Here is a 13,950-nt window from a genome sequence, read left to right as displayed (position 1 = left end):
CATGCGTTGCCACTGTAAAGATCTGTTGTGCAGAAGTGTTTGTGCATTTTCTGCAGGTACTCCATCAAGGACCTCCTGAACCATGCATATTTTGCCGAAGACACAGGAGTTAGGGTTGAGCTAAATGAAGAGGACGATGGAAAAAAATCGACCATTGCTTTAAAGTTGTGGGTTGAAGATCCTAAAAAGTTAAAGGGAAAATATAAGGACACTGGTGCTATTGAGTTTACCTTCAACTTGGAGAAAGAAGTTCCAGAAGTAGTTGCACAAGAAATGGTAAAGGAACTGATCTAGTCATTATTTTCTTGCAAATAGATATAGAAAGGTCAAATTTTGAATGACTCATGAAAGAAGCATATTTATATTTAGCGTACAATGTATTCAGTTTGACCTTTATGTACTTTGTTTTACCTTTAACAAGAGTCTTGCCCATTTCTTATAGGTGGAGTCAGGATTTTTCTTGGAATGTGATGTGAAGATAGTTGGTAAATCTATCAGAGACCGTGTGGCTTTAATAAAATGGAGGAGGGTAAGGACCGGCTCACCAAATGGAAACAGTGAAGTGAAGAAGATGCAGCAGAACCTTCTGCTGGTCCCTGGTACTGGTCCACCTGAGGAAACCATATTCACCACTGCAGATTGTGAGGACCAAGAAACTCTGATCTGCACTGTTCCTGTAATCACACCTGCCACATGTAAGAAACTCAATGAAAAGAGACATCTCTGGTGCACTGATTTTAGCACCTCTGGATCTTGTTCATATTTTACTACATTGTTAAAACTAGTAGCTTCAATATGTTTTCCATATATTTGCTGTGTCTCATACACGGCTTGAAAAAAACATAAATGGGATGTCTTGTGGCCTTCTTTCAACAATTTACACAAATAAATAAAATAATCTATAGCATGAAATCTCAATAAAGCATATAGAAGTCAGAGAGTATGATGTTAGCAAATGTGTAAAAACGTTATAGGGAAGAGGACACTTGTAATACTACTATATTTTCCACAATCTCAATCTGCACTAATAATTGTAAGAGATGTGAAAACTCAAATAGCCTCAAATTAAGCAGAATGCCTTTGAATCAACATGAAAAGATAGAAAAATAGGACTGCAGTGCTATGAAATGAAATTAAAGCAATCAGACACCACGACCCCTAATTTAAATTCCAATTACAGCCTCATTCGACCCTTCAGCACTATCTGATTTTCCTTCAGAGGCTTTTCATGGTGAATTATAGTGTTTCATTCTCTCTGTTGTTACAGCTGACAGCGGAGTGAACTCCAACATGCAATCTGACGATCTGAGCAATCAGCAGAATTGTCCCTACCAGTCACTTCCAGAATCCATTTCTACTGCACAGACTCTCTACAGTCCTCCTTCACAAACAGACTCCCAGATGCACCACGGATCCTACCAGCAATCTGCAGGACAGGCCTCGCATGAAAACAACAAACAGCCAACCACACAGTCACTCCAGGGAGCCTACCAGCAACCCACAGCAGATCAGCTGCATCATGGGACCTTCCAACTGCACCACGGGCCTTTTCAGTGTCAAACAGTGAGTACTTGCTGTTATGTTTTCATGATATGTCCTTTCAAATTCTATTTTTTTTATTTCTTTTGGCGAAAACCTAATGTTTTATCTTCTTTTCTGAATGGATTCCTGGTCAGCGCCACTACAGTGATCCTTTTGTATGTCACAAGAACCCGCTCGCCACTGAAAGCACAGCGTGTCTTAGGCGTGGCAGTGCCCCCACAGTAGAGATGTTACAGTGCAGGATGCACTCCCTCTCTCAGACAAAGAATCAAAGTCTGTTGCAAGATCTCTCCTCGTCTGACAGTTCACAGAGTTCACTGCATGCTGCAGATTACCTATCCTCAAATGATGCCCACAATCCCTCTTTATTATCATCTCTTTTCTTGCCTCCTCATCAGCTTTCTCTCCGTGACTCAGCAGGTTGTTCAAATTCACCTCCCCCTCCCCTGATTTTACAACCTCCCTCAGCACACCGCCTTAGCGTGCCATGCAGCCCGCAGCGTCATCACCGCCGACATCAGTGCAAAGCTTGCATGTCTCTCCTCTTTAAAGACAAGACGGAAGGAGGCGGGTCGGACAGACGCACTTCTAGCACATCCAATTTAGACGCATCTACATCTGTTCATTTGTTAAAGTCTTCACAGGCCACTTTACCTCACATTCTGGGCTCACCTGCTGAACCAACACCAAACAGCAAGCCAAGCAAGGCCGCCTCACCTTCCCACCAGTCCACATCCTCATCAGTCGTGTTTCCACGAGGTTTATATGAAGGTGGAGAACTCCACCTTCTCAACTACTGTCTCCATCACATTGTCAGTCGCAGAACCAGCTCTCCCACCCTCCCTGAAAGAGGAGGTGTAAATCACCCACTCCAGAGCCACATCGGGGACACCCAGTACTCTGTAACTGAACATAAAGGGAAAAGTCAGAGCCTGGAAGCCCCTCTCTCCCGAACCCCAAACTTTGATGAGAACTTGGTGCTGTCATTACTTTGCAGCAAAGCCAGAGCAGATCACATGGTATGTGAGAGAAGGAGGCAATATGTAGTTTGCATGCAACATAGCGGCACTGGTCAGTATCCCTCCTGATTTCCCCACCAGCTTTAGTCCTTTTAAAAACCAGTTTTCTGTTTCTGCTTAATTCACAGCATAAACTCAGTTCCTTGGTCCGCTTACGGTGAAGTTAACCACTGTTGTAACTTCCCTTTCTTAATAAAACTTCCCATGACAAACACGCAACCTGTCCATCTGCTAAAAATCTCCCTTAGTTTCATGCCATTGACAACTGTTGCTTAAACACGCTGAATCTCTTTAGGAATGTGCAGAACAAGATAATAAAAAATAAAAAAATCAAATGTCTGAAAAGTTGAATTAAATGTGGTCTCTTGATTGTATTTGTGACAGACGGTTTCTGCTCCAGCTACTCCAGTGCCCCCTGTGCAGCAGAGCAGACAGACATCCCAGAGTTTCCCAGCCGCAGCCCCGACTCTGCAGACGCATCTCACTGTCCAGTCCACCCAGGAGCAGGTACTGCAAACTCTGAATGACCTCTGAACTCACCGGAAGAGAGAGAGAGAAAGAAAAATATGTCGTCCAATAGAGGCAATGTCAGATATACTAATATTACCACTCACCCAGTATTGGGGACATCCTGTCTGTGCCTCCGGAACCGCTCCAATTAGTCAACGGATCCATGAAGAACATTTGGCTTTTTCCTAGAATGTGATTCATCCCTTTAACATTGTAATTTGCAGAGATAACATTAGATCTGGAACAGAGGAGTCTGGGCATCACATGATCTTTGTAAGCTCCTTTCATTCTGTGACCAACATGTGTTCTCTGTACACGTGTTTGCCTCTGTGACTACCTAACAATTACCTATTCATTGAATTTTGCTCTTATTAACAAAATAAATAGCACCAGAGACTTTTGCTTTAAATAGTGCGTGCGTAACATGGATAAAAATATAAAAATATTTTTTCCCTTTTGCTGCACAGCTCTTTATTGTTGTGTATGTACTCTGTGTGCACCCGTTTGTATGAAAAACTCTATTTATGTGGTCTGTGTTTGTTTCCCATTTGTCTCCTCTCCCTGTAGTGTTGTCTCCAAACAGCTGCCGTCCCGTCTCAGGTAGACTTGCACACTGCAAAACACACACAGTTTTAAAATTAGCTGCTCCTGAAGCTCACCTGTTTCAGTGCTTCAGACCTTATAGCTTGTGGTTTAAAGCTGCAGATAATACTCCTTAAAAATATAAAACTGTATAACTGTACTGCGACAGACTGGCGACCTGTCCAGGGTGTACCCCGCCTCTCGCCCGGGATGCAGCTGGAGATAGGCACCAGCAACCCTCCTGACCCCATTTAGGGAAGAAGGGTGTAAAGAAAATGGATGGATGGATGGATGTATAACTGTACAATCTGAACAGTAATTAAACCATGGGTGCAGCAGGTGGCCTTCGGCCTTCAATCCAGGAACAGATTTGAGACACATTTGTCCTTCCAGCACAAGCAACTGATGCATATGGACTATTTAAAAAGGTTTCAGGGTATAATACATACTTTATAACTCTTATTTGATTTAATTTTAGAAGTAACCCAGTAATCTTTACTTACAGGCGGATGCATTTATTAACCTTGCCTAAATAGCATTTTCAAAGAAAGTGTGACTCAGATGCCGTTCTTGTTGCAAAGAAACAGACAGACAAAATCTTCCCAGGGCAAGAAAATAAAAAATTATTTACCTAAAAACTTTTGATGATGCAAACATGTGAGACCATTTTAGTATATTGGACAGCAGAGCAAAGAATTTGAATTAGAAAGCTTGAAAAAAACTGGAACAAGCAAAGTTGGCAAAAGATTGAAGGTGATCAGACACTTTGCGGAGGGCGGAGAGGGATTTAAGATGCTCTCTTTTTTAGAGAACTAAAGCACTAAAACGTGACTTTATTTGAAGCCGTTCACACATTTCAAACCAGAAAAATGGATAACCTTATATATATATATATATATATATATATATATATATATATATATATATATATATACATATATATATATATATATATATATATATATATATATATATATATATATATATATTTCAACACATTGTTTTAACTTTAATGCATTTGTAAATCATGCCGAGTCCCATAAAATTTCCTAAAAACTTGTCAGGTTTCCAGTGAGAAAAGCATTGTATTGTCAACAAGCACTAATACTTTTAAAAAAAGAGTTTGAATTTCTAATAAAAAAAAAATAAAAAAATAAATTTAATTAAAAGAAATCAATATTTGATTTCTTTCCTTAGTTGTTTTCTGCTGATCAGCCGTCGTCACAGCTGAGTCCTCCTGATTCCTCTGGCAGGTTTCCGCTCTGCAGTGCTCCTCCCCCTCTCCTGCCCCTGCCCATCAGCACACAGGTGTGTTGCGGTAGAGTGCTGTTGCGATAGAGACATGAAACCAAAAAATGAAAAACGAGAAAACACATTGTAACACATGGAACGTTGCAGTGTTGCAGTAAAAACCCAAACGAGCTGTGTGAATGTTAAATGTACCGACTCGCTGTCTTTGTTCATTTTATTTTGTTATCCCTTTTTCTTTCCCAGTTTTCCTCTCCATATCCTGTCGTTCACATGCCCGCTCCCTTTTCCCCGGCTTCTCTGCCGTCCACCTTCAGCAGCAGCGACGCTGCTATGTCTACCTCTTACTACTCACCTTCACCTCTCCTTGCCCCCCTTGCTCTCACTCCCCACACAGCTCTGACATCTATACCTTCTCATGGGACTCCTCAGACTCCCATGTCCACACCTCAAAATGTCCCCAGTTTGTCTCTCCCTTTTCCTTACCTGGGAATAGCCAAGTCCCCTGTGGTGCCACAGCAGCAGGCTGGCCCACACACATCTCAGCAGCACACCAGTAGCCTCCATTCCACCCATCCCTTACCTTTCTCCCAGGTACAACCCACCCCATTCCCTGCCCCCCACCCTGAGCAGGAACTGGCTGACCAGCCTGTCCAGGTGAATATTTGACTCCGTTCTCACTGTAATGGCTCGGCCTTGACAAATCTGAGGTGGTGTCTGTATTGTTGGTCGTAATGCATGCAGGGCATGCCTTCGGAGATTCAGAAGAAAGTAAATCAAATTATTCCTCATTCCCATAAATATGATGTTTTGTTTTTTGTTTTGTTTATTTCTCAGGTGGCTGCTCCCCATGGGACTCTGATAGATGTTCAGCATTTGGAAACAGCTCCCCCTGTCTTATCCACTGGACAGACTCCTGTATGGGGAAGCAGAATGGACACAGATTCTCCTGCAGCTGCAGCGCCTCCAGTCCCTGCTCCAGCCTCAATTTCCGTCTCGACTACGGTTCAGCTTGAAGCCAAAGCCCCGGTGCGAACTCCGCCTCCAGTTCCAGGGTCAGCTCAGGCTCCAGCAGCACCTCAGACTCCAGCACAAGCTCAAAAAACACTGCAGCCTGTGGCCTCAGCCCAACTTCAGGCACCAATATCTGCATCGACTTTCACTGTCGAGCTCACAATGGTCTCCTCTGTGAGCTCAGCTGCATCGCAGATCTCCACCCCGGGTTTGGTCTCAGACTCAGCTCCTGTCAGTCTGTCAGCGCCGAGTCAGGCTGCGGCTCCTGCTGGAGTTTCAGTTCTGCAGCCCGCTGGCGTCCACACAACAGTCCCAGTGTCCGAGTCCACCAGCCTGGCTCAGCATAACGTGGAGGCATCATCCGTCCCTGGGAGCTTTCAGCAGGAGAGCTGCACAGAGGTAGGATTCAATGCTTCCTTCCTCATTTGCTTCCTTCCTTCCTTTATTCCCTCTTTCCTTTGCTTCCTTCCTTTCTTTCTGATCAGCTTCTGATTTTTCAAGTTTCATATGTAAAGTCAGCTCACTGTAGATATTCTAACAATAATTTCATAATAAACTTCAGAATGTAATATTTTAAAGCTACTGCAAAGGAGTAACAATACTAGAAAACTAAGTCTGGAAAAGTTTTCATATAAAAATGTGAGAATTATGTGAGGTACTATTAATTTTGTCTGTACAAAAAAAAAAAAAACAATTAAATGAACTTTACTCTTTTTTTATAACAGAAGTAACCAAATATGTATCTGAAGTTATCTAAGAACTTTGAGTATGTTTCTCTTCGACTTGCTACAAGATGTTTATCTACGTTGTATTTATGATTTTGCCCCTCTTTTGTTTTCAGAAAATACATAAACAACATTGTCTACCAAATTTATGTTTTAAAAATGTATTTGTTGCATGTTACATAAAAGTAATAATCATTAAAACCTCAGGTAGATGTTCAAACAGTTGATTAATGTATATCAAGTTGTGACTGATATTTTACAACTAATGAAGCAAAAAATTGTGGGTTTTTTTCTTTTTTCAGGAGGTTCTTCGTGACAGAGCAATATCACTATCCAGTTACACCTACGACAGGTGTGTATGGAGTCTGTTTAGTTGGATGTTTTCGTCTCAAGCAGAAGGATGAGTTTTTATTTCTTCATAATTTCTTTGTCTAGTGTTAACTCCGACGTAGCCTCGGGTCGGGAAACAAGCGATGGCTATGAAAGCTTAGTAAGTGGGAGCAAAGGTGACACAAAACCCAGGAAACATCATCGCAAGTCTGCTCGCACACGTTCCAGGCAAGAGAGGACCAGCAAACCCAAGCTGAGCATGCTCAATGTGAGTCACATGGTGATTTATGACAGTAAAAATCATCAAATTAATCAAATTCAATGTCTTTCAAAGTAAGATGCATTTGTGCTCCTCATAGGTTTGCAACACTGGTGACAAAATGGTTGAATGTCAGCTGGAGACTCACAACCACAAAATGGTAACATTTAAGTTTGACCTGGACGGAGACGCTCCGGAGGAAATTGCCATCTACATGGTCAGCTTACGTGATTATAATTGAATGTGTTAGTTTTTTTTTTGTTTTTTTTTTCTGTTTATGACTCTATGCAATATTTAAAACTACATGTTTGTAGGTGGAGAACGGTTTTATTTTGCTGTTAGAGAAGGAGAGCTTCATTGATCAGCTGAAAGACATTGTGGACAAAGCAGAAGACATGCTGCATGAAGACATGGGGGATGAAATAGACACAACTTTGAGTTGCAGTCCTCTGCTGGGCCAGATGTCTGAGGCAGGAGAGGTAAGAACGGGACCTACACAAATACATGGTGTATGCCAAAACATAAATCTATCAGGCAAAACTCACGTCTGTAAATCTTTCTGCAGAGTCAACAGTCCGGGGCACCGCAGCCTGTATATCAGCAGAATGGTAACACCCCATGTTCTTAAAATTCAAATTTAAATCCTCATTTGTATCCCTTTTTTTCCCCATTAGACATATGTGAACATTTGCTGTTCCTTTTTGCTTCGGACTGCAGTTCTTCACACAGGAAAGAGATGGTTCATCATCTGCCCAGTGGAGGAGACGCCTCCCTGCGTTCAGGACACTCTGTCTGAGGGGACGGCGATGCTGTCACCCGGGAGCTCAGCCAACACCCAGCCTGCTGACAGCACCACTGCAAAGCCGACCACATCCAGAGGTGACTGCGTTCAGCATGCTGTCTGGTAGCCACATGGTACAACAGCACTCCCTTGTGGCATCAGAATGAAATCCTTTAAGCAGGGATGTATAGAAATATTTACCTTCTTCTAGACGTCAGTAGTCTAGCAGGTTCTGCTACAACTTCACTTGGTTCCAATCCAATGTGCACAGTGAGAAAACATGGAAGCCCAAGATGAAAACAATATTTGTACATCTTAACCAGCATCTTAATTATTCAATCAGAGCTTCAGTCAGGTGCATCCACAACCTAATAAATTGTTCTCCACGTTATGTCACATCTTAACCAGTAAATTCAGTGTGTTTCATTGGGATTTTATGACTGCCCAACATAATGTGAAGCATAATTGAGTTGGGGAATTCAACATGAGCCCAAATTCATTGAATCTTTTTTTTTTTTAACAGAAGATTTTTGTTATTTTTCTCAATGTATTTCCCTGTTCTTACCACCATATTGTAGACAAAATAAATATCAAAATATTGTCAATATTGACACTTCAGTTTTATGTGGGTGACAAAATAATTGTTGAATTAAACAAATTAAACTTTTTTTTCTTTTTTGACAAAATTTGCATTTGTATTTGTATTCAGCACCCCAACGTAAATATTTTGTAAATCAATAAGTAAATGCAGCTGCAGCTGCAAGTCTTTTGGCACATGTGTCATCCATCTTTTCACTTTGAATAATTTGTTGACCCTCCAGCCTTGTGAAATAGCCCAACAATAGTCAGATTCAATTAAGAGTATTTGTAAACATCACTTTTTGAATTTTGATACTCTGTCAGATTTACTTTTATCACAGTGATATGTTTCAGTCGAAAGCACTGGCTGTAGCCAGGTCTTTCGCAGCCTCTGGTTAAGTCCATCCATCTTCCCATCAGCTCTGAGCAGCTGCTTCGCCTAACTTGCTTATGACAAACTGCAAAAGAGGCTTCTGTTTTTTTCAAGGGTCTCTTGGCTGCAAATTAATGCTCCCCTAGCCAAACCTGTCAATTTAACTGGATAACTACACAATTTCCAGTGTCTAATGATGGCTTGAAAATGAGGCTGCTGAAAATTCAGACCTTAATTTACAACCTAATTCTGCTTTAATCTTTTCAACAACTTTATCCTTGAGCTATCTGCTGTGTGTCTTGCTCTTCATGTTTGTTTCTTCACTAGTGTGAAGAACACGTATATACAGTATATTCTGAGATTAAATTAAACAAAGTGGGCCTTACTTACGAATTAGGTAACTTCAGAAGGAAATTGGGTACGCTGGCTTTCATTTAGGGGTATCAGGATTAAATCCACACCATCTTTTTCAGATTTTTAACTGTAAACAACATGAAAACCACATGTACACGTTCTCCCATTTTGCTGTTCTGCACTACATTGTGTCGGTCCATTCCATAAAATCCCAAGAAAATGCATTAAAGTTAGTGTTAATAGAATTTAAGGCTTGTTTTTTTATGACAGGTTAAACCTATTAAACCTGTTAAACAGATTTAGACTGAATTCAAACAATAATTAGCTTTTCTTAAGTTAAATCAAAAACAGAGAAGCCATGTCATATTAATTAGAAAAGTTTGCCAACTTCTAAGCTATAGAAACATCCCAATTATAATAAAAGACATCTACCAACATTTTCTAAGTAAATTTGCACATTTTGACCTTTTTTTGTCCTTTTTGTAGAAGATGGGTCGTCCTCCACAATGTCTGGTGCAAGTGGAGGGTTTGTTCATGAGGTTTATGGTTTCTACAGTCCTCCAATAACATCCAACACTGATCCCCTCCTCTTGGCCACCCTGTCGCCCCCCGTGTCTGCACCTGCCACTCTCCAGTCAGTGTCTGCAATGGAGCCTGCAGGCGGTTCTCTGCAGCCCAGCCTGCATGGAGCCAACTCAGCCAAGGCTCAAACGTTTCCCCCATTGTTGCCCCACACTTCTTACCCAGTGGAGGACTCACAAGGATCTCCTCTTGGGTCGCTCTCTCCTACCCATGGAGCTCAGAAGGCCCTCGATTTGACCCACTCAGCGACCATTGTTGATGAGGTGCCCTGCTGTCCACTCGTCATGCCCCTGTCCTTAGATGTGAACCCTCCCCAGGGCAGGTCACCTCTGACCCCTCTCCCCCTCCAGGAGCTGGGTGCCACCAAAGAGTCGACATCTGTCTCCTACACTCCTGCAGCGCGCAGTGAGTTGCCACAGCAGCCAGTCGTCCTCCACCAGCCTTTCTCCAACGTGGGAGGCTCCAAAGTGTCCTCGCTGCCCCAGAGCCCGGCACCATCCCAGCACGGCGCGGGGCCAAGCGAGTCTGACGGCGAAGGACGGGTCGGTCGGGGAGGTTTCGTCGACAGCACCATTAAAACTCTGGATGAAAAACTGAGGAACCTGCTCTACCAGGAATATGCGCCCATGTATCCATCAGGCACCGCGGCAGAGACACCGGGATCTGGGACAGAGTACATCCAGTTTCCTCCGGGCCCGGACAGCGCCACTGGAGGGTCAGGAAGCAGCACCCCGGGGCCGATAGGGGAGGGACGCTACCGGGCAGGAGAACAACTCGTAAGTACAATAAAACACACTCTGAGATTTAAACAAGAGGAGAAACTGTTAAGTTGCTGAGCCAGTGCTGAGAAAAACTGGACTGCTGAGGTGCAGTCATTTTATTTAATGTTACAAAAATGTTTAATGCTTCTATATCTAAATTTTCTTGCTTTATTCTCTTTGCCTTTCATTCCATCTTTCCTGTAAGCCTCAAATTCCTGAGAGAATGGAAAGCCTGAGCACTCTGAGCGACTCTGCTGTTTGTGGTGCGTGCAACTAATCTGTCTAAAGACTTGAACTGAACTTCAAGCTTATTCATTTTTCACTTAAATTTTTCATGATGGTTTGTTGTACTCAGTAATTCATTTACTGCCTTATAGCTTCATTGTCAAGAAGACACGTTCCTCACTCTGTGTCTTGCTCTGGAACTAGAGGTCGATTTAAGGTATCAAAGTTTCGCTTTTTATTTTTATCAACATTTGTTTGTTTTGGTCTCTGTGCAAAATACAGTATTGTCACATTTAAACATCATGTTTTAGAGCTCACACAATGCTTAAAACTTTGATTCTAATTCTCAGATATAAATATTTTGTGAGATGACAGACTTTCTGACTTCTGTTATGTAGGTTTTCCTGATAGTTAATAAAATATATATTGAGAATAAAAAGAGACTATAATTTTCTCTAAATGAGGGAAATGGTCAGATTTGTTTGAATTGAGAAGTAAGGAGAACACTTCCTACTCTGTTCAGGTTCCTGCTACTGCATGTACTGCCTACTTTCATTATCTTATAAAAATAGACCAGATATGTAATTTTTGTTCTGCAGCCATTTTATGAAACAATATTCTCAGAGCTTGGCCAGCTCAAAACTTTGAAAGTGTTCAGTTGCCAACAAATTTTATATAAAGAGATGACAAATATCAAATGAATAGATGTAAAAGTTTTTGTCCACGTGTCATTAAGTTTTTGTTTCTTTCTTCTTATAACCAAGAGTATAAATATCCCTGTGAACAAAATGACAATTGTGATACATTTTCCAATATCTTCATGGATTTATTTGAAAACAATCAATCTCATCATTCTCTACCTATTTGTAAGTTTTTTTCAAGACAAAAAGAGATCAGAATTGATCATATAAATTCCATACTTTGTCACAGTGTTTCCTGAATCTTCCTCCTTTGTTCTCCCAGATCATCTCTCTTCCTCCTGAAGTGGCCAACAGAAGAGATGTGAAGCAGAGGAGCTGGAGCAGCGCTGCCTCCCCTGCACACCCCGGTGGATACAACGGAGACCCGGTTCCACCTGAAGCCTTGGCCGCCTCCACCACCATCGGACGTTTCTCTGTGGTGAGCACAGAAGATGACATCACTCAGAGGACGCGCTGCAGCCGCTACTCTGCCCCGCCCGACTTCTACCTGGACACTCCCCCTCCCATGGGTAAGAGCTCATGTTCGGACCTCGGACTCCGTCCCTCTGGACGTCACAGTCCATGTCTCCTTCCTTCCTGCAGACTCGGGAGCAGAGAGCAGCCCTGCTAAGCTGGCTCCTGCCACTCCGTCCCAGTACGCTCGCTCTGAGCGCAGAGGAAGTGACCTCATGAAAAGAGCAGTGGCTTTTCTCCGTCGCACTGGCCGCAGCAGCAGCGTGCAGAGCTCTGATTCCCCGAGCAGACATGGAGGCTTGCCTGGCTCGGCCTACGCCAGCAGCGACAATGACTCCGAGATGGAGGATTCAGACATAAAGAGGGAACTGCAGAGACTCAGAGAAAAGTAAGAATTTTCTTTGCCTCATGTGAAATGACTTAATAGTGACACCCTCTGGATATTTTCATACAGTTTAATTCCTTCCTCCATTTATTCAGACATCTGAAGGAAATCTCAGAGCTGCAAGCACATCAACGTGGAGAGGTTGAGCTGCTCTATCACAGACTTGGTAAGGTTCCTCCTCCTGGCCTTGGCCTCTTACATGTTGCACCGCATACAAGCCGCAGGAAGAGGTCCAGCAAACACAGACTGAAGCCCGGGAAACTTCTCAGCCCCCTAGTTCAGCAATTTAGACATGTCAAAACCAAAAGCAGCGACGCCACTAAACCAGGCGAGTTACTCTTTACGACCTAAGCTACTATTAACATTTTAATTCCAGATAAGGATAAATGTTGCTCTTATGGTTGTGTGTCCAGGTGCTGCTCCAGGTCCCAGTGAGCCAGCAGTGAGTTTAAATGGTTCTCCAGGCAGACCTTCCTTCCCGACCCACGGCAGGCCACGGTCATGTACCAGCCACCTTCCCAGCTCGGCTTCAGAGCCGGTGCAGACTCAGCAGCCCTGCTCCCTGAAAGGCTCTATGTCCTCCGATAACATCTATGCTGGACTACAAGGAGACGTCGCCGGCACACAAGCTCAACCTGAACAGGGTAACGTTCAAAACCATGTAGCAAAAAAAAAAAAAGAAAAAGAAAAGAAAGATGTTAATGAATATGATGGTGTTTTTTACAAAGTGATAATAAGTATATTAGAGCTTATGGTTTCCTGTCATCTTCTTCCCTTCATTATGCTCCTCTACAGGCTGGTCTAATTACCCTCAACCGTCTGAGAGAGTGACCTATAAGTCCAGTAGCAAACCACGAGCTAGATTTCTCAGTGGGCCTGTGTCTTTGTCTATCTGTTTGTATCTCTTTTATTCCTGCATAATTTCACTGTTTGATTTTACTTTGAATTCTCTTTATTTACCTTGATTTCACTATTTATTTTCTAGCAAAACTATCCTGGAACTGTGTATGATTTGCTTCTGCTTTGCATTATTTATACATTTTCTTACTCCCCATCTTCTTTGACAGACATACAGTACATTGTTTATTCAAAACTGTCAGATAAACTTTTAGGATTTAAAAAAAAAAGTTGCGCCAAATGTCATCAATGACTTTATCAAACATTTCACTGATCATATACGTGTCTATCATTTTGTGGAGATTACTAATAATCAGTTATTGTCTCTCATTTTTAGAACAGTTGTATTGTTTCTGACATCTAAGGTTTCGATAATCAAAATTTAGTACGCTTGTAATAATTGTTACTGCACATTTCAAATTGCAAATATAATACTTTTTAAAAGTATTCCTACACCTTAAACTGGTTCACATTTTCCTAACTTACAATCTCAGTCTTAATTTTAGGTGGTTTATGTTCTTTGCTCATGAAAAAGGAGAAGATGCTCTGGTCAGCCACATTTTCTCCTTGATGATAATATTTATTACCAAATTATTTCAACTGGATTCAAAAGATAATTCACATTTTACA

General features: G+C 42.1%; 1 protein-coding gene across 7 annotated transcripts in view; it reads left to right on the top strand.

The window, feature by feature from the left end:
- wnk2 (WNK lysine deficient protein kinase 2) overlaps positions 1-13,950 on the top strand; it is a 31,985-nt gene that overhangs the window by 12,753 nt on the left and 5,282 nt on the right. The window contains exons 6-27 of one of the 7 annotated variants that reach the window (XM_044122480.1): positions 57-276; positions 443-695; positions 1,268-1,563; positions 2,946-3,068; positions 3,639-3,671; positions 4,851-4,961; positions 5,148-5,558; positions 5,739-6,314; positions 6,943-6,992; positions 7,076-7,238; positions 7,330-7,446; positions 7,544-7,708; positions 7,795-7,837; positions 7,947-8,108; positions 9,803-10,674; positions 10,865-10,922; positions 11,037-11,101; positions 11,848-12,094; positions 12,168-12,426; positions 12,519-12,751; positions 12,837-13,067; positions 13,219-13,293. In XM_044122480.1, coding sequence (XP_043978415.1) covers positions 57-276; positions 443-695; positions 1,268-1,563; positions 2,946-3,068; positions 3,639-3,671; positions 4,851-4,961; positions 5,148-5,558; positions 5,739-6,314; positions 6,943-6,992; positions 7,076-7,238; positions 7,330-7,446; positions 7,544-7,708; positions 7,795-7,837; positions 7,947-8,108; positions 9,803-10,674; positions 10,865-10,922; positions 11,037-11,101; positions 11,848-12,094; positions 12,168-12,426; positions 12,519-12,751; positions 12,837-13,067; positions 13,219-13,293 — 4,763 coding nt within the window. Of the gene's footprint in view, positions 1-56; positions 277-442; positions 696-1,267; positions 1,564-2,945; positions 3,069-3,638; positions 3,672-4,850; positions 4,962-5,147; positions 5,559-5,738; positions 6,315-6,942; positions 6,993-7,075; positions 7,239-7,329; positions 7,447-7,543; positions 7,709-7,794; positions 7,838-7,946; positions 8,109-9,802; positions 10,675-10,864; positions 10,923-11,036; positions 11,102-11,847; positions 12,095-12,167; positions 12,427-12,518; positions 12,752-12,836; positions 13,068-13,218; positions 13,318-13,950 lie in introns of all 7 variants that reach the window. The other 6 variants (XM_044122479.1, XM_044122482.1, XM_044122483.1 and 3 more) reach the window with 6 other exon arrangements.

This window comes from Gambusia affinis, linkage group LG07 (genome assembly GCF_019740435.1).
Source record: "Gambusia affinis linkage group LG07, SWU_Gaff_1.0, whole genome shotgun sequence".
Classification (NCBI taxonomy): Eukaryota; Metazoa; Chordata; class Actinopteri; order Cyprinodontiformes; family Poeciliidae; genus Gambusia; species Gambusia affinis.
The sequence above is the reverse complement of the archived record's forward strand: the minus strand, read 5'-3'. Positions and strand labels throughout refer to the sequence as shown.